The 21,589-nt window shown below is 37.6% G+C and overlaps 1 protein-coding gene and 1 pseudogene across 2 annotated transcripts in view; one reads left to right on the top strand and one right to left on the bottom strand.

Annotated features, from left to right (window-relative positions):
• The window catches only part of CDK19 (cyclin dependent kinase 19), a 179,655-nt gene that overhangs the window by 32,983 nt on the left and 125,083 nt on the right, over nt 1-21,589 (bottom strand). For both annotated transcript variants that reach the window (XM_030882833.3, XM_030882834.3), the window contains 2 exons: nt 17,365-17,475; nt 15,762-15,902 (listed from right to left, as the gene is read on the bottom strand). In XM_030882833.3, the coding sequence (XP_030738693.2) occupies nt 15,762-15,902; nt 17,365-17,475 (252 nt within the window). The remainder of the gene's footprint in view (nt 1-15,761; nt 15,903-17,364; nt 17,476-21,589) is intronic.
• LOC115866868 (proteasome maturation protein pseudogene) lies at nt 3,015-3,497 on the top strand (annotated as a pseudogene).

The raw sequence follows: 21,589 nt of genomic DNA on the forward strand, positions 1-21,589 counted from the left end.
CAACGTGAGAGGAGGGGAGTTTGCCCAGGGGCAGCAGAGGAGGGGTGGGGCAAAGGTTAGGGAGGGGTGCCGGTCAGACAGAATGACGTGGGGGCTCGGAAAGACTAGGTTTTTCATGACTAGAATTAGCATCGTTTTGTTATATTATCCATCTTACCCATAATTTTTACAAATTGCATAATTTATTTTATATATATCCTGCCCAATCTCTGATAGCAGGGTTTGGAGAGATTACCATTTTCTACTATATTATATATTTCCATAATGTTTGATTTTGTATATTTTGGTATTGTTTACAAGTAGATAAATGGTATTTTAAAAATATAAGAAAAAAATAATGCTGAGAGGAATAAAGGGTAGAAGAACAAGAGCCAGTGAAAGAACTGGTGAAAGAGCATCCAAGGTAAGAAAACGGTCAGCATAGGGTTCTAGAAGCTAAGAGTTTAAAAAGGAAGAGGTAGCCTTCAGGTGCAACAGAATGAAAGCTGAGAAGAGGCAACCTTGGGACAATGAGAAGGTCACTGGTGACACAGAAAAAATAATTTCTGTGCATTTACAGAAGCTAGACACAATAAATGAGACCCAAATAAGTGGAAAAAAGGTAAAGGCAGATTTAGAGTACATTTTTCAAGGCCTTAGTGAGAATGGGAATCTCTGGGATACAACAATTTTTTAAATTGTAAAATCATCAAATAAACCATTTTATGTACCATTTGTTACACTGTTCGCAATTCCTAAATTTTGGATTTAGGAATTAAATCCTTTTAAAATAAATATATAAGATAAAAACACAAAGCATGATATAAGGGAACAAAAATTGCTTCGTATAAGAAATGAAAATAGATTATGAGCTGCTGAATGGGAGAAAAGCAGGAAGTTCATCTTGGACCACTGTTAGCTCTTATTAGAAGTTCCTGCAGTCACACCATATGGAAACAGAGAATATGAATATGAGCACAACCACAATGGAATGAGGAGAGAGAGAGAGAGAGAAAAGAGGATCTAGCTAGTTCTGAAGACAGTAGAGAATACCTTTGACGTGATCTACTTGAAGCCCATAGAAGCTCTAAGAGTGAGGCCTGAGATGAGGGCAGAAGTGGTGACATGGTTTAGGGGAGCAGCGACTGTGAGCTCTTTTGTACAGTCTGAGAAAGGAACCTAGAGCTTGGGCAGTATCCATAGAGAAGGGTTCCTGTAGTCAAGTAAAAATCTTGAATCACAGAGGGAATCTTTTTTTTTTTTTTTGCGGTACGCGGGCCTCTCACTGTTGTGGCCTCTCCCGTCGCGGAGCACAGGCTCCGGACACGCAGGCTCAGCGGCCATGGCTCACGGGCCCAGCCGCTCCGCGGCACGTGGGATCTTCCCTGACCGGGGCATGAACCTGTGTCCCCTGCATCGGCAGGCGGACTCTAAACCACTGCGCCACCAGGGAAGCCCGGGAATCATTTTTTAATGCACACCTCTTAACTGGGATTTATCTGTCCCCTTCAGGACGAGTGAATGTGTTATGGTCATAAGATACTTGATGTTTCAAAATAACAACAATAACAGCAAAATAAATAACATGATCACCATGAAAATGCATTTAACTTAGGGAACTATATTCAATATCCTGTAATAAATCATAATGGAAAATAAAATAAATAAAATGCATTTAACTTTTCAAAGCATTTTCACATCGATTTTCTTCTTCTTAAGGGAAATACTCAAGGACCTACAGGGCTAGGGGCAAGTCTCTGAACAACTCCATATAACCCTCAAGATTCCACACTGAGTTGTGTTTACAGATATTATGCTGAATTTTCAAAAGACTAACTTTGACAGTGATTAATTAAGTGAAGGTATATGCTATTAAAAAACAAAGGAAACTGCAGCTCATGCACACACACCCACACACACACGTACAAACCTAAAAGAATGAAAAAAGGATACCAAAATTGTTCTGACCTAGTTACATCCCAGTTAACACAGACTATGCTTTACTAAAACCCCTCTTCTTACTGTGAACACAAAATGCCAGCTGTGAAAGAAAGTGATACTGCTGGGTTTGCACACTTTAGTTACCATAGAAACAGTAGAAATGGCAGGAGTTGGATGTCTCATATTCAAGTTATCAGCAATAAAATTGGACAGACAAATCAAGGCTGCAGGGTTCGTTTTAGTTAAATTGTATTTTAAAGGCAAAAGTCAGGGAATTAATGTGATAAACAGTATGGTTACTCAGAAATTATTCTTGAAATATCTATATTTTAGCAGAATTTAGTTAATTCTTGAATGTACATTCATGATGTTTTGCATGTATTCTAGATTTGCTTTTTCCTTTTATAGAATCAATTTTTTTCACAGGGTTAAATTTATTTCAGTTAATTGGCACATCATAAATAGAACAGCCTAAAGATATACAATTATCCTACTACATTTGCTTTACATTTCCTACACCAGGACATTTGGAACAAAAATATGAAACCCACAAGATGACTCTCATCAGCACCAGTAAAGAAGACAGAAAAACAAACACAACTGTCTACAATCCTGAATAATAGGAAAAAACCAATCAGACATCAACTGGACTAGTTTCTGAACAATGAACAGTGCTAGCCTAATATTAATGGCTACAACTATTCTTTTCTTTAAATAGAGAAGTGGCATGACTCTCGTCACATTTCATACAGAAGTACATTCCCAGGAGAAAATTTTCAGTTTATGTTCCTTTCTTTACACTGTTCTCCATTGTTCACCTTGAACAAATAAGATTCTGTATTGTAACAAACAGGACAAAGAACTAAGAGTGAGAGACATGCTTTTTTTCTTAAGCACAATAGTCATTTGCTAGTAGCATCAGTCTATCATAATTTTACCTCTTAAAATAACTTCATTGACAGTAAAGGATTTAAAAATATAGAGAATCTGATTATTGTGACTGCAACCTCCTAAAGGACAGGGAAGATATTTCTATCACCACTTTATGTATCTGCTGAAATCCAGGCATACAGCGTTTAATAAATATTTGTTGAATGGGTTCGCAGAGCGAGTTGAAGGTGAATGCCAGAGGACTTGGATCTCAGCTAAAGGACAGTATTCCAGTTACTGAACTTTCAGCAAGTGGACCTTTTGAAAGTCATGATCTTCTTCGAAAAGATTTTTCTTGTGTGAAAAATGAACTTTTGCCCAGTCATCCTCTCGAATTAACAGAAAAAAATTTCCAGCTCAACCAAGATAAAATGAACTTTTCCACACTGAGAAACATCCAGGGTCTATTTGCTCCACTAAAACTACAAATGGAATTCAAGGCAGTGCAGCAGGTTCAGTGTCTTCCATTTCTTCCCAGCTCAAACCTTTCATTGGATATCTTGAGGGGTAATGATGAGACTATTGGACTTGAAGATATTCTTAATGACCCGTCACAAAATGAAATAATGGGAGAACCACATTTGATGGTTGAATATAAGCTCGGTTTACTGTAATGCAGTGTGCTGTTCATGGAAATAGAGGGGCTGCATCTTTATAGTCATTTTTTACTATAATTTGATGTGCACAACATTAAAAGTACTGACACATGAGAATTTTTGCCTAAATAGTATCTGTGATCATTTGAAATTATTTGGGTCTTTGGTTTATGTGATAATTGAAAGCACTAAAGGGAGATGGTTTTAAAACTTCTAATTTATATTAAAACAATAGCTTTCTATATCTTTAAAAAAATGTTGCTAATTAATATCATAAAACTATCCACAGGTTCCAATTCAGTCTGTTTTCTAGTTATTCCATAAATTTACTTTTACGTAACGATTATCAGTATTTGAGTCTGCAAACTTCAGAGTAGCATCTTTCAGAATAAACATCTGTTCAGTGGCAGCATTTCAAAGTAAGTACAAAATAAGAGTATTATATTTTACCTTCTTTCAGTATAGTCCATTAACACTCATAAGAGTAACCCTTGCTTTATTGATGCTGCTTTAGAATTATAACTATATTCTTTGATTCTTTCAGGTTGAAAAGTATAAGTTCAGAGGTTTTGATTTTGGTCTTGTTTTTAAAGTGAAAAATTAAATAAAACAATCAGCAGATGTCAATTAAAAAAACAGATTTGTTGAATGAATGAACAATTAAATGAATGAATGAAAATTGCCAATGCTCAGTATTCATCGTCCTTTGGTAGGCAAGTTCTCAATTTTGAAAGAAATTGTTAAGAAACCAGAGTGAGCACTTACCATGAAATATGCCAGGCTCACTTCTGAATATAGATTTTTTAAAGACCTAATTTTAATTCAGTCCAGGGTTTCAACAATCCCTCATATGCCAATGACTCCAAAATCTATACCTCTAGGTCTCTAAGCTTCTATATATCTAGAGATATGTCAACTGTATGCTGGCTATCTCCACAATCATCTCAAATTCAACTTGTTCAAACTGAATCTTCACTGTCTCTCTTTCTGATAGTATTCCCTTCTCAGTCACTCAATCAACAAAAGCAGAAGTCTGAACACCTGTCCTTTATTCCTAAAATCTAACCAATCCTCAGGCCTGATTATCTTACCTCCTAAAGATTTATCTGCTATCTCCCCCCCCATCTTGATTACCTCTGACCTGATTCAGGCCTTCATCATTTCTCAACCAGCTCATTACAACAGCCTGAGAAAGCTGCTATCCCTGCACCCTCAAACCAATTCTCCACATCCCTGTCTCAGTAGTGTTTCTCAAGCAAAAACCTGACCAGCTCAGCTCTGACTGACCACAGGAAAAACCCATGCTTCTAAACGTGACAATTAAGATCCACTGTAATCTGGTCCCTACTTCTTTCTTCTTCCTCTTCTTTCACTACTTTTTTGCTTTGCCCCAGTAATATCAAAGCGCTCACAGTTTCTTACCCCATTCCCTTATTCATGCTGTCCCCTCTGCCTGGAATGTTCTCCCCACCCACGTCCCCCAAGTCATTCTTATAAATTTCTACTCATCCTTTCAGATTCAGCTCAGTCCTCCAAGAGAGCCCCATCCCAACTGGTTAGGTATGCTTCTGTACTCTCAGTACCTTATGCATAGCTAATCCCGGAACATACTTTACAGTTTCTCTTTTGAACCTTACTATTTTATGATTATCAATTTATGTGTATCTTCCCCACCACGCATTCATTAGGAAAGGGACTGTATTTTACCCATCCCTGTATTTCCAGTGCCCAGCATACTGTCTGGAACACCTTAGAAGGACGAAATATGTTTATAAAGCAAACATTCTAGGTCTAAAAACCAGTACTTCCCCCACAGAAATCCAGAAAAATGGACATTAGGTTCCATAGTTCTATTAGTGTCATACTTTAGGTGTACTGTGGGTTAAATAGGCCTTTGTATTCAGAGAACCTAACCACTATTTAAAGTGCTCTTTCTCAGCGAAAATTCCTTCCCAGTTAGAAATTATGTATCAATAACTAGATGTAGGCTGTCTTAAAATGAGCAGTCTATAATACTAAAGGCTGTGATTAATTTCATTTTACCTTAAAATGGTCTAGAGGTATCTGTAACGGGTACTTATGTTAATTAAACCTCGGTATTCATGGTAAACAGCTGCCAGCCCAGCTCTGCACAACAGTTAACAATGCACTTCTTTGTCTTTGCCTTTTAGGAGTGGTTACAGGCCTGAAGAGCAGAGATAAGGTTTTCTTTTCTCTAACAAGAACCAATAAAAAGCAGCCTTTATAAAAAGCTTTATGCAAGACAAACACATGTATCTAGAAGGCAATTTACCTAACAAACTTCAAGGTCACCAACAGTATAATCAAGATATATTCCACACTGACAGCAAGGCCAGGAAACAAGGCTACAAAGGTATTCACAGATGATATCCTGTTCATTAACTAGTACAATCCATCTGCAGAGAAGCAACACTGGTAGAAAGTAGTTTTCCATTTACATTTGTGACAGTCACATTCAAATCAAATAATTCATTCTTATTATCATGAGAAATTAAGAATGCCAGAGGTAGAAGTTATCAAACAGCCCTCTCATTTTACTCATGAAGAAACACAAAAAACCTATAACCTCAACTAAGTCCACTGTCCACAGTGGCAGACCCAGGCTTAGAACCTAAGTCTCTCAGAGATGCACCCCAGGCCAGGGTTATGAGAACAAAAGCACACTTGGCAAATAAACAATACTTAATTGACTTATAGTCCTCACCAACAGAAGACTTCTACCCAGATGTGTGCTTAGTTGAAAATATGATCACACAAAATAACCATCATAAATAATCTCCCAGTGAAACGAATCATCAGTCCTTAAATGCAAGATCCCCTCTTGACGAAGATACCATCATTCTCAGTAAGGGATCTTGAATCATCCTACGGTGTTGGTCACATAGAATGCCTGTGGTAGCATACACATTTGTCCTAATTCATCAATTTGTAATTAAAATGGGTATATTTTATTGTACATAAATTCTACTTCAATAAAATTAATTTAATAAAATAGGATGTCTGAATTGATTCTTCAGTTCTAAACATAGGCCTCAAAGTACTGGGGCTCCTTCTGTAAGCCTTCACTCCTAACCAGTTTCTGCCATTGCTGTCACTGTGGAATATATCTTGACTATATACCCTTTTAGGGACTATGAAGTTAACTTGGCAAATAGCCTTCTAGAAATGTGTTTGTCAGTACAGGCTAAGAGAACTATACTAAAGTCAGGATCATCAAAAGAGCCCTGTCGCCGAGCTGAACCTTCAGAGCCCTCATAAGCCACTGTGAGTCAAACCACGTCCCCTTTGAAGCTGGCCCTCTTAGAAGTATGATTCTTAGTGTGTATCACCTGCTTGTCAAACAGATGGTAGAGCACTATGCTCTAACTCAAACCAGCAGATGTGCAGGGCTCTGCTGCAAGCTCCGGTTACTGGGCTATGGTGTGGATGATGGAAAAGCTGACATGCCAGAAAGAATCACAGCCCCGTATCTAGAACACACCTCAATAATACCTTCTTACATTTGTAAGCTGTGTGTCACAGTATCCAGAGCATTGTAAGAAACACTACCATACCTTATCTTTACAAGGCCTTGTATAGAAGCAGTAGAAGCATCTGTACACAGATGACACGACTACCATCAAAGGTCTTCAGGCTGCCATCATGAGCAGCTGAGCCACAGACTGTGGAGGACCAGCTCTAAGGAACTAGTTAGGAACCAAAGGTCACCAGCAAAAGCCCTAGTGTGATTCGATTACAAGATCTGTAATTGTCCAAAATCACCTAAAATTGAAGGTTAGAAGATAACCAGGCCATACTTAACTTTTTTCATTGTTAGCTCTGCATTCTGAAAGAAATTAGGGTGACTAAATCATACTGAAATAAATGCTGCTTTCTGTCACAATTTGTCAAGTGAAACGTTAATAAATCAAATGAAAAATAAGTCATTTGATTAGCATGGAATTGTTAGAATGAAAAGTTAAGTGAAACACTAACTTTGATCTATTTAAGCCAGTTTTTTAAAACTTTTTAAAATATAAGATATTTAGCAATATTTAAATATAAACTAGATGAAACATGGGCTACTTTTTTTTTTTTAAACACCAAGAAGCATGTTTCACATATTTACAGTAGGGCTCTACTCTGTAAAGCATAAGTGGCTAGGAGGAGCATCAGGCTACAGGAATTCTGGGGAAGCAAGTGGTTAAAAGAAAGGGCATCGCTGCACTGCTGATGATATTCAGAAGAATGGACAGAAGCTTCTACAGAAAGGAAATCAGGAAGAATTCAGGAACTCTGGAGCTAAGACAATGGAATCAACAACAATATAAAGCACTTATCATTATTGCCATTTTACAAATGAGTAAACTGAGGCTTAAGTAGCAAGATTAACTATCTTGGAAATTTTTTTTTTTTTTTTTTTGGCTGTGTTGGGTCTTTGTTGCTGCACGTGGGCTTTCTCTAGTTGCGGCGAGCGGGGGCTACTCTTCGTTGCGGTGCGCGGGCTTCTCATTGCAGTGCTTCTCTTGTTGCGGAGCACAGGCTCTAGGTGCGTGGGCTTCAGTAGCTGTGGCCCGTGGGCTCAGTAGTTGTAGCTCGCAGGCTCTAGAGTGCAGGCTCAGTAGTTGTGGCGCACGGGCTTAGTTGCTCCGTGGCATGTGGGATCTTCCCGGACCAGGGCTCGAACCCGTGTCCCTTGCATTGGCAGGTGGATTCTTAACCACTGCACCACCAGAGAAGTCCAGAAATAATTTTTTTTTAATCTAGGATCTCAAAGCTCCCATATCATAAGAACTAAGCAAAGCTAAAACTCTAAAACATTATGAAAATGCTTGCAAAATGCTGCCATGATGGCTACAGTAAGATTTTAAGGGTTTCTTTGAATTATAAACATTTGCCTTATCAGGCCCTGTTTAGCATAGACAAAATTAAAGACTTGATGCATCTCCTTGTCACACAAGTTATGAAGAGAAGCTGTGAGGCAAAGAGAGATTTCTAGACAATTCTCCAACAACCAAGCATTTATTTTAATCAAACTTTCACAAAGAAGAACAGCACAGCACTTTTTTTCCAGCTGAGTAGAAAACAGAGGGCCATCTTTGACTTCACATATTGGATTTTCATACTGTGCTGTTCCTAAAAAGTCTTCAAATGCTCTTTTTGGCTAAAGGACTATATTTCATGCTGTCCTTTCACTGCTTGTCAGCTAGCTGTTACAACTCAGCAGCATTACCAAACTTGGAAAACAAAGGTTTTGCTATCATTTAAAGTTTCCTTTGCATTTTTACTTTTGCTTTACACAAGTGTGTGAAAAAGAAAAATAGAAATAAAAAAGTACTAATATTAGTGATAAGCATATGCCTCAGACTGCATAACAAAGAAAGAACCTCTAGGTATGTTCAAAGTGAAAAATCCTGGATCTCAATTGAACACACCCTCCAGATTTAAGTGGATTAAACTTGTGGTTCAATGCAGGGTGGGAAAGGAGGGAGGGAAGAGAAGAGGAGGGGAAAAGTAAGGAACATATACCAAATTCTGGGAATAAATCACTGAAGAACGTAAAAGGGAAGGAATAATTGGTACATTATAATGTTTTTTCACTCTCTAGAACTATCCCGAAACTCTTACTACACAAGCAATTTTTATACATGGAAAAAATTATATATGAAAGCAGGGGGCTTCCTGCATTTTCTATACCATATTATAACTAACTTAAAAGGACAATAACAGGATCCAAACATCATTTAAAAGCCTCTCAGACTCTATGGTACGCAGCTTCAGACACGGTTTCCAATCATCCCCACCCCCAGTATACACACTCTTACGTAACTACTCCTCTTGAGTGTAGGCTATACCTAGTGACTTCTAATGAACAGAATACAGCAAAAGTAATGAGGCGTCACTTCCATGATTAACTTACAGAAGACTGTGACTTCCATCTTGCTAACACACATTCTCTCTCTCGCCCTCAAGTTTGCCACTCTGGTAAAGAAAACTGCCATGTTTTGAGATGCTCTATGGAGAGGTCAACGTAACAAGGAAACAAGGAGGCCTCCACCCATCAGCCTGTGAATCCTGTAAATAACCACGTGAGTGAACTAGAAGTGGACTCTTCCCAATCAAGACTTGAGTTGACTGCAACCTTTCAAAGAGACTCTGAAACAGAGAATCCAAGTAAGCCACACCTAGATTCCTGACCCATAGAATCTGTGAGATGATAAATGTTGTTTAAACTTGGGACTTGCTGATTAACTAAAATGAAGCAACAGACATTCTAGCTCCAGAGAAATGTGTAATAAATGACTCTGGGTGATTTTGGCATATTAACTGGCAAAACTACATAGTTTTGGTTTGGCAATATTTTTTTTTCTTCCTTATGACACACCGTTGGTTCAGGCAGAATTTTTACTGGATTTTCAACAGCGCTGTAGGCTGTTTATGACATGTTGGCTATGTATATTTTACGTGTCTATTAATAACAAATTGCCCCCACATGTAGTATCTTTATTTTTTAATTAATTAATTAATTAATTGTTTATTTTTGGCTGTGTTGGGTCTTTGTTGCTGTGCACGGGTTTTCTCTAGTTGAGGCGAGCGGGGGCTACTCTTTGTTTCAGTGGGTGGGCTTCTCATTGTGGTGGATTCTCTTGTTGCAGAGCACGGGCTCTAGGCATGCGGGCTTCAGTAGTCGTGGAACGTGGGCTCAGTAGTTGTGGCTCACGGGCTCTAGAGTTCAGGCTCAGTAGTTGTGGCGCACTGGCTTAGTTGCTCCGAGGCATGTGGGCTCTTCCCGGACCAGGGCTCTAACCCGTGTCCCCAGCATTGGCAGGCGGATTCTTAACCACTGCACCACCAGAGAAGCCCAAGAAGCTCATAATTTTGAAAAAGAGATAAACTATATCTTGGCATTCTTCCAACCTACCAGAATAGTAATCCCATAAAAATGAGTCATCCTGTATTTCATCTTCTTACTCTTAGCTATATCCTGCTGTAAAATTAAAATACATCTTTCCTCCCTTGGTGTTTACAAGTTCCAAATATTTATAAACTTATGTCTCAACTGTCTCTCTGCTAAGATGAATATATTTAGCTCCTTTTCTCCTTTCCTTTTAAAGCAATTCCTCAATATAAGTCATCTTTTTGGTGACTTTATTTAAATTCTCTATTTCTGTATTAAATTCTAGTATTCAAATGACATAATTAAAACACTGTTCTAGATATGAAATCAATCACAATGAAAAACACCAACCTCATTGATGATGTAATGCTTCTTTGTGTGAAGTCCAAAACACTGGTTTTTATTTACTTTTTAAATTTGTTAGGTTATACTATTACTGCAAATTTATATTTACTCTAACACCTTTAATTGTATGGATTTTCTAGGTTTCTCACACCAAATTAAAATTCAAAGATGGTATGCACTCTGAAACAGTTGTGACTAACAAATAGTGTAAAGCCAGATTCCCTATCATAATAAGAAATGAAGCATTTAAAAACCCTAACTCATTGACTAAAAATGCAACTCTACTCTTCAGCTCACATACAAAATAATAATTTTTCAAATGTCTCCAACATATCCCTTTTAACCATATTCATACTTGATATACTCTATCTTTCTGTATCTACCACTGAATATATCTATAAAGTAAACATACACTTTAAATCTTCTACTCCTGAAAATACTTTGGCAAAACCATGACAATATGACAATATGGTCCAGATAGCAGACCTCATGATCAGAGAAAGAATTGAGTAGGCTATCACAGACTATATTCCTACTGGCTTAAAGTTTCAAATCTTATTAGAGTTACTTAAGCAGTAGAGGCACTAGGGGAATGTATAGGTAAAATACAAACAAGTGTTATACTAGGTCAGAACCACCTTCAGAACACATCTTCGATATTGTGTCCATGCTAATACAGACGGCCAATAGGCACATGAAAAGAGGCTCCACCTTCCCTGTTGGCACAGTGGTTAAGAATCCTCCAATGCAGGGGACACGGGTTCAAGCCCTGGTCCGGGAAGATCCCACGTGCCGCGGAGCAACTAAACCTGTGCGCCACAACTACTGAGCCTGCATTCTAGAGCCCGCGAGCCACAACTACTGAGCCCACACGCCACAACTACTGAAGCCCACATGCCACAACTACTGAAGCCCACATGCCTAGAGCTCATGCTCTGCAACAAGAGAAGCCACCACAATGAGAAGCCCACATACCACAATGAAAAGTAGCCCCCGCTTGCCACAACTAGAGAAAGCCCAAACGCATCAACGAAGACCCAACACAGCCAAAAATTAATTAATTATTTTAAAAAAGAGTCTCCACATCACTAATTATTAGAGAAATGCAAATCAAAACTACAATGAGGTGCCACCAGTCAGAATGGCCATCATTAAAAAGTCTACAACTGGGGCTTGCCTGGTGGCGCAGTGGTTGAGAGTCCGCCTGCTGATGCAGGGGACACGGGTTCGTGCCCCGGTCTGGGAAGATCCCACATGCCGCGGAGCGGCTGGGCCCATGGGTCATGGCCGCTGAGCCTGTGTGACCGGAGCCTGTGCTCCGCAACGGGAGGGGCCACAACAGTGAGAGGCCCGCATACCGCAAAAAAAAAAAAAAAAAAAAGTCTACAACTAACAAATGCTGGAGAGGGTGTGGAGGAAAGGGAACACTCTTATACTGTTGGTGGGAATGTAAGTTGATGCAGCTACTATGGAAAACAGTATGGCGTTTCCTTAAAAAATTAATAATAGAGTTACCATATGATCCAGCAATCCCACTCCTGGGAACATATCCAGACAAAACCATAATTCACAAAGATACGTTCACCCTTACATTCATAGCAACACTATTCACAACAGCCAAGACGTGGAAACAACCTAAATGTCCATCAACAGATGAATGGATAAAGATGTGGTACGTATATAAAATAGAATACTACTCAGCCATAAAAAAGAATGAAATAATGCCATTTGCAGCAACACAGATGCAACTAGAGATTATCATACCAAGTGAAGCAAGTCAGAAAGAGAAAGACAAATACCATATGATATCACTTATATGTGGAATCTAAAGTATGACACAAATGAACCTATCTATGAAACAGAAACAGAATCACAGACATAGGGAACAGACTGGTGGTTGCCAAGGGGGAGGGGGTTGGCGGAGGGATGGAGTGGGAGGTTGAGGTTAGCAGATGTAAGCTATTATATATAGAATGGATAAACAACAAGGTCCTACTATATAACACAGGGAACTATATTCAATATCCTATGAGAAACCATAACGGAAAAGAATATTTTTAAAAAGAATGTGTGTGTGCGTGCGTGCGTGCGTGTGTGTGTATAAATATAACTGAATCACTTTGCTGTACAGCAGAAATTAACACAACGTTGTAAATCAACTATACTTCAATTAAAAACATACATATTGTGTCCATGCTATGGATGAAGTAATAATAATCAATGGTGGCTTCTTTAATGGAGAAAAATAATTTCATTTGGGAAAAAAAAACTTCATTCTGTTGCTCACAAACTTTTAGCACTTAAAAACAAACAAACTCCCTAGCCTGATATTAGGGCCTTCCTCGATCAGGCTCCAACCCATATCTTCCTAGTCTTACTTGATACTACCCTAATTCAGCTTATCCATTTTTGAGCCAGACAGAACTACACACTCTTTCTGGGATAATTCAAGTGCTTTCTCACCTCAGAAATGTTACATCCAACACTTCATTAGGTTACCCTCATCTCTCAAATCTCTATTTAAACTCTACTCATCCTTCAAAGTCCAGCTCAAATGGCACCTCTCTGAAGCTTGTCCTTTTTCCCCCACTCAGAACCTCTTCTAACCCTGAATAGCATTTAGTCTGTACTTCTCACATTGCCATGTTCACATTCTCTCTCGTCTATCGGATAGTAAAATTGTTTGTGTACATGTCATTATTTCTTCTCTCAGACTAAACTCCTGAGAAGGTCTTGATACAGTCATGTTTGTACTGTCCTCACCCTTTCATGCTTTGCACATACAAGGAAATAATAAAAATTTATTTGAGAAGTGTGCTGAATACATATGTTACCTGATCCAAAAACATTCCGTAGTAATTAATATTCTTACTGATATTCATTCACTAAGGAAATATTTACTCAGTATCTATTGTGTACTGGAGCAGTAGTGTACCAAAATGAGTCATAGACCCCACTCTCTCCATAAGTTTATGGTCTAGAACATCTTCTAGGCATCTATATAAATTACTATAGTATTAATAGGCAAATGCCAGAAGAGAAGTAAAGATGAAGTACAACAGCAACCAACAAGGAGGAGAGATTATTTCTAAGTAATGATGGATATGAGGATAAGTTTTAACATTTGTGCAGGTCCTGAAAGACAGGTAATATTTGAATATGTAGAGATGGGGTAAGGAGTTTTAGCAGGAGAAATAAAGGCCACTGAGGCAGGAACTCTCAGGAGGATACAGGGAACAATCAATAGTTAAACAGTACAGTGTAAGTAAAAGATTACAGGGATACAGAAGAAAATTTTTAAAGGCAGTTGGAGCTATACCTGAGAAGACCTCAAAAGCCAAAAAAGGAACTATAGCTTTAGTCTGTAAGCGATGAGGAACTGTTTCAAAGTTCTTAAGCAGGGGCTGAGTAATTATTCAGAAGATCTAAAGTGGACTGGAAGGGAAAGAGATTGTTGATAAGGAGGCAATTTAAGAGGCTAGCACCATACTACAAGAAAAAGATAATAAAGGCCTGAACTAGGAATGAGGCACTAGGAATGGAAACAGATGAATGGAAGAGATATTTTAGAGGTGAAACTGACAGGATTAGGCAAGTTCTGGATGTGGAGTACAAGGGTCTGCAAGTGGTAAAAGAAGTTTCTAGGCTAGGAGGCGGGTGCTGCCATAACCAAAATAGAGGACACTAAAGCAGCAGCAAGTTTGGATGGGAGAAAACTGAATCCTGCTTATATTAGGTTTTAGTACCACTGGATATTCAGGCAGTGACATCACAAATAAAATGTGTTAATCTATGCTATGTAGAACAAAATATACAATTTTGTCACAAAAAGAGAAGAGTTGAGATCAGTTAATCTTCAGTAAAGGATTCTGATCAATGATTCAAACATGAATATGACCTCAAAAATGTAACTCACATAGGCTATGTTATATACAGCAAATTAAAATCTAAAACCATTTATGAAGGAAGGTTTGACCTAGAACAACTTCAGGTACCCAAGGATCATTTTAAAACATGCTGATTCATGGTTAATAGTAACGTGGATAAGTGGAAGGCTTTGAGAACCTTAGTTTAAAATTATGAGGTGAAATGCTTCTATTGAAATGGTAAATGCATTTTTGTGGTTCCTGTCATTTGGCCCCAATGTAACTTCAATGCCACATCAAGAGATGCTCAAGCCAGAAGACTAGGCCTGACTGACAAGGTAGCAAGGGGTACTATCTAGATCCCCTTATGTATTCATTCCTTTCTATAATAAATACTTCTCCTCAATTAAAAAAATTGAGTCGACCTAGATCTATCCCTACTATATCCCTAGAATCTGCAAAAGCCTAAGCAAAATAAAACTTGCAACTATAAACTCAGTGGTATTACAGCTATTAAGTACCCATATTTCTTAAGAACAAAAAATCTCATCAACATAAACTAAAATGATAACAATGAAAAGATGAATAAAATAACTTGACATTAATAAATGTTTGTTACATGTGTACTGAGTAAAAAAGTAAAACCAAACATCAAACATTTGAATTATGGATAATATGCCTAATAAGTATTGATATATTTCCCCTGTTAGTTACTTATTTACTTATTGTTAATACTAATAACATTCTATTTACTGGAGGCAGTGTCATTATTTCAGTTTAGCTTTGAAAACAATGTGAACTCAGTCTTTAATTATTAAACTGTTTACTAATGGTGAGCAAAATTACGAAAAACAAAATGAATCAAAAGGTACTTGTTTCGCATATGGCCATCCCATTAAGATTACGCTCATCGTAAATCAACTATACTCCAGTAAAAATTAAAAAACAAAAAAGATTATGCCAATCATTTGTTGAAAATCACAATGACATTTTATAGCTGTGCGTAAATGTAAGAATATACACCAAAAGTTAATAATGGTAATCTTTTGATCATAGGCTTATGGTGATTTTTATTTCCTTCTTTTTTGCTTATGTGTATTTTCAAATTTTTCTATAATTCATGTTCATCGTAACTGTACCAAGAAGAAAAGATATTTCTGAAAAGAGAAAGACACATATTGAGCGATTTAAAAGAAACATACTTACCAGATCTCTGTGAAGCACCCAATTTGCATGGAGGTAATGGATACCATCAAGAATCTGGTAAAGTAATGATTTAACCATAGATCTTGGCAACTGCATGGGCTTTTTATTTGCTTTTGATGCACGATGAAACTTAATAATATGCTAAAAATTAAAATATATATATTATAATAACATAGTCTTTGCCTGTGTCAATAAAACACAATCAAGGCTGCAATAAATTCTCTACATTTTAAGATTACTTATTAAAGGCCAATAATGACACAAAGAAAAATAATTTGAATAATAAGATCAAACCAAAACAATCTATATTGAGGGTAAATATGACAGTATTAATGTGGTTATAATGACTACATTTACTGAAACCATTAAGATTTTCATTAAATAAAACCAAGAAGTAAAAAGCGTTGGTATTTAAAAACCTGCCTAAAAAATTGTATTAGTTGTATTCCCTACTGACAGAAAGAGTAAACAAAAGGAAAAAAACCCTGTAAATCTTTCCTATTCTATAAAAAGTTGGTGCATTTGGGTAACATCACTGGCTATATGTATTATTAGAATTACTGGAAAGTTCACCTTCTTTGGCACATAATGAAATTAGGATATATTCTTAGTAGTCAATATTAAATAGCAAATCACTACTAGAAAGGAGCAGGGAGAGAAAAAAGAATTCAGTCCCATTGAAATAAATACATCCAGATCATCATATTCAAATTTTTATGTACACATGTTACATTGTGGGTTATAAAACTTTGTAATGAAGGGGAAGAAATTCTACCTGCGCCCACCCCTCACATCCACCTCTATCTCCACTCCACCCTTGTCCAAAACATGCCAAAATGGGTACTAAATATCCATGGCAGAGGAGATTGTTGTCAATACCTGCTATAAAAGCATAAACTGAAATCTCCTTCAAGACCTATGAGTTTGCTAAAGTTATTCCTAAAAAGATTTATAATTTTTATAGATGACAAACCACACTATATTGAATCAAAATTTAATTATCCAAAATTTGAACTTACTGCCAAATTGGAATTTTTTTACTTTTGGCAACTCCTGGGATAAAATGTTTAAATGCCCTGATTCCTAACTTTAAACATTTGGAATTAAAAATTTTGGCTTCTTTTATATATTGATAAAAACAACCCTAATATTTGCAAAACCGTAGGTACTCTTCCATTTGGTGGAGTCCATTTTAAATGGCAAAATGCTGCAAGATTGACCTTAATTTAGAGAGAGAAACTATTCACAGGTACATAACTGGTTAAATTTGAACTACTGTGTGGACCACAAAAGAAAGCAATTTTCACTACACATATTAGTAAACTGCCATTAATTACCTGGCTAAAATTACAATTTCCCACTCAGTAAGATTTTTGGAAGTGAAATTTCTGAATGTTACAAATACTATCTTCTCAGTAAAACAGGATGCTAATGTTTATTGCTCTAATTCTTTTAAATCAAAATTTACATTTAGTATATTTATTTTGAACTATGGTCAACAGAGCAAGTTTTCCTTTCTGTGCATTAGCAGTATGGAACACATACATTTATTTCTTCATACCTATATAAAAGTACCCTAAAAACAAAGTGAGTTTAGACTTACCCATAAATCATGCTCAGCATAATCAAACAGCAGCCACACCTTCCTGTCACTGTGAGAAAGGAACACCTTCTGCAGGGCGATCACATTAGGGTGCTTCAATTCTCGCAAAAGCTGAATGCAAGAGGAAGAGAGGGGTCACTATCCTGTTAGCAAGGGGAGGGGGGATGATGCATACTGGCATGCTAGTTTTGCCTTAACTCCCATAACTTCAAAATGAAATTTTTGAAAATTTAGACAATCCAGATAAGCAACATTACACACACACACACACACACACACACACACACACACACACACACGCACACCCAAATACCGCTACTCAGAGATAAGCTTTGTTAACATCTTGGTGCATTTCTTTCCAATCTTTTTTCTATGTGTATGTGTGTGTTTTTAAAATGGGATCCTTTTACATGGTAAAATGTAAAATAGTAAAAGCAAAAGTAATATCATATTGCTAAATAATTAAATATATTTTACATGTGCGTATTTTTTTTTTAACTAGAGGAAAAACTTGGGAAGCAGAAATACTGTTTGTATCCACTCCAGCACAGTATGTGCTCAATAAATATTAGACAAAAGAAGGAAAGATATTTAACAATCCCTAACTTATCCATGCCTAGAGCATGAGACTGAGGTTTTTTAGAAGAGTAATGAGCATAAGGCAATGATTCTCAAACCCACTGATAAAAATTGGTGTGGAGAAGAGGTCCTGTAAATAGGGAAAAGAATAGGCCTACACAAAGCAGAAAGCTTCAAGCTGGACTCTGATAATAAGAAGGAAAGATAGACCAGATCAGCAAGTGAAAACTTAGTACTTGGCACATAACAGGCAGTTGCTTGATAAAATATTTAGCAACAATAACGTTAGCTGCTCAAGGTGAAAGCCTTATAAATATGCCTGCCTCATGCTGTCCTTAACCAGGGTTCAGACTTAATAGGTAGAAACATACTCAGTTTGATAAATATTTCAAATGCCTTTTAAATGTAAAGCTCTGTGGAAGATACAAAAAGGGAGAGTTTATAAATTGTTTTTCTCACACTTAATCCTCCTAACAACACTATGATGCACACAGAAGCTGAGGTTCAGTGTAATAAAAATAACTTGAGCAAAGTTCAACATTAGAAAGAGAAGAGGTTTGGATTTAAATAGATCTGCCTGATTCCAAAGTCCATGCTTTTTCCAGTTCAGTTAAAGTCCTTGTCTTCAATTCCTACCATGTGGTAGGGAAGACAGACATACAAATAGATCAATGAGGCAGAGAGAAATAAATCACTTAGCCATCTTAATAACTTTAAATGAGTAGCGCATACCTTGAATGCTTGTGCTGGAATCATGTCAAAGTCATCTGAACTCCACCTCTGCAACTTTTATAGGCCACTTCCCAGTTGTGTATTTCTTCACTACTTTCAATGACAGATTTCTCAATTCTCTCATTTTGCCTCTGTCACTCAGCTCTTTCTCTTCACCTACACCTTGACAACCTTGCTGGAAAGTGCTCTACCAGCTATAACTTGGGCATGATTCCCAGATGTGACTCCCTGGGTTCTCCCTCCAAACCATATGCCCTGGAACACAGCTAAGAAATAAAAGTAGGATGGGCTGAGCTGCCCCTAGCAGGTCTTTACTTCTCACAGCCTGCCTCAGGATTCTACCTGTATTTCCTGTTGGTTGTAGGTGGGAAAGAAGGAGTTGGAAGAAAAATGACCAGAGAAGATACAACAGTCCTACTCCCTTGCTGAGGGGTAGGGTTGGGGGTGCAGAATTAGGTGGGTGCTCAGCTATCAGCTACTGTCTCTGCTCCCATGGCCTAAGAAACCTTAAGCAGTCCTGCTTCTGGCTTCAGATGCAAATGTTACACATCATATGTTCCTAATTAATGATGGAATCAGAGAAAGCGGCATTTTAGATTAATGCAGAGCTATATTCAGACAGTTTCCTGCTTTTTGAATGCTTTAGGCTCCTAGACTCAGTCAAATAATGTGTTTAATGATGACCTCACTTGCCATGGTCAACCTTGCTACTGATGAACTTAGAGAATTTGATTTTATTAAGTGTCTACCCAGAATATATGTTCTCTTTCCTGCTTGCAGGGGAAGAAAAGGTGAAACTCACTTCTGCATCTAAACCAGGCTCTTGAAACACCAAACACTGGCACAGACTCCTGAACCCTGGACCCCACTTGTCTGGGAGAGGGCACGTCACATGTAGCAATATTTAATCAATACCTCTAAAAAAATTATGTTTTTTGTGACTACAAATTACTGATCACTCTACAATGAATCTACCTTAAGTCCTATGTTATTTTGTTTTGTTTTTGTTTGTTTGTTTGTTTTTTGCAGTACGTGGGCCTCTCACTGTTGTGGCCTCTCCCATTGCGGAGCACAGGCTCCGGACACGCAGGCTTAGCTAGCGGTCATGGCTCATGGGCCCAGCCGCTCCGCGGCATGTGGGATCTTCCTGGACCGAGGCACGAACCCATGTCCCCTGCATCGGCAGGCGGACTCTCAACCACTGCGCCACCAGGGAAGCCCTTAAGTCCTATGTTTGAACATTATTTTGAACAGGTTATACATCTATATAGTTCAAAAATCAGAAGTACATAAAAGGAGATACATTGAGATGTCTCATTATCACTCCTGCTTCCAGTGACCACAGGCCCTCTTGCCTCCTATAAGTAACAACTTTTATTAGTTACTTGTTAATCTTTCCAGTGTTTGTTTATGCAAATAAAAGCAAATATGAATATTTACACAAAAGATAGCACCTATTTATTTTTAACTTTATCCTGTAAATCTCACATTACCAGTACAATATTAGTTTACAGAAATCCTTCTGTTCTTTCTTACAGCTCCACGGTATTTCCAGGTCACTTTTTTTGTGGTAAAATATATATAACATAAAATTTACCATTTTAACTATTTTTAAGTATGCAGTTCAGTGGCATTAAGTACATTCATATTGTTGTGTAAGAACCACCACTGTATCCTTTCTTCAGAATGTTTTCACAAACTGAAACTCTGTGCCAGTATGCATCTCCCATTCCCAGCCCCTGGTATCTGCTATTCCATTTTCTGTCTCTATGAATTTAACTATTCCAGGTACCTCATATAAATGGATCTGTTCAATATTTGTTCTTTTGTGTCTGGCTTTTTTCACTTAACATGTCTTCAAGATTCATCCATGTTGTAGCATGTATCAGGATTTCCTTCCTTTTTAAGGCTAAGTAGTATTTCATCGTATGTACACACCACATTTGCTTATTCATTCATCCTCCCATCATCCCATGGACATCTGGGTTGATTCTACCTTTTGGCTATTATGAATAATGCTGCCTTGAAGACTGATGTACAAATATCTGTTTGAGTCCTTGCTTTCAATTCTTTTATATACTCAGAAGTAGAATTGCTGGACCCTATAGTAATTCTATGTTTGATTTTTTTGAGGAATTGCCATTCATTCAGGTTACCTTTTAATATGACATACAGGAGGGAAGAGGGTAAAGTTTGCAACTGCATGCATTTACTAGAAAATTTCCCCTTATCTCCAAAATTGCATTATATAGAAACATACACTTTCCATTTCTGCATACCTACTATGCCTTTTCTACCCTACAGGTCTTTTTGCTTTTTGGCCACACCACACGGCATGTGGGATCTTAGTTCCCCAACCAGGAATCAAACCCGTGCCCCCTGCAGTGGAAATGCAGAGTACTGACCACTGGACCACCAGGGAATTCCAACCCTTCAAGTCTTTATAAGTCACTAAATATCAATGTGAAGGCAGGCTGAGGCTAATAAATAGCAAACTATGCCTGTTTCATTCCCTCTCCTAATTCATTTTTCACTCTATAGCCAGAGTGGTGTTTAAAAAATACAGAGTTGCAGCCATAAAAAAAGAAGGAAATTTTGCCATTTGCAGCAACATGGATGGACCTGGAGGGTATTATGCTAAGTGAAATAGGTCAGACAGAGAAAGACAAATACTGTCTTACATGTGGAATACACTTAACACGTGGAATCTAAAAAATACAACAAACTAGTGGCCACAACAAAAAAGAAGCAGACTCACAGATATAGAGAACAAACTAATGGTCACCAGTGCAGAGAAGTGGGGAGGGGCAATATAGGGATAGGGGATTAAGAGGTAGAAACTATTACGCATAACATAAGCTACAAAGACATATTGTACAACACAGGGAATATAGCCAATATTTTATAATAACTA

Source organism: Globicephala melas, chromosome 14 (genome assembly GCF_963455315.2).
Source record: "Globicephala melas chromosome 14, mGloMel1.2, whole genome shotgun sequence".
Classification (NCBI taxonomy): Eukaryota; Metazoa; Chordata; class Mammalia; order Artiodactyla; family Delphinidae; genus Globicephala; species Globicephala melas.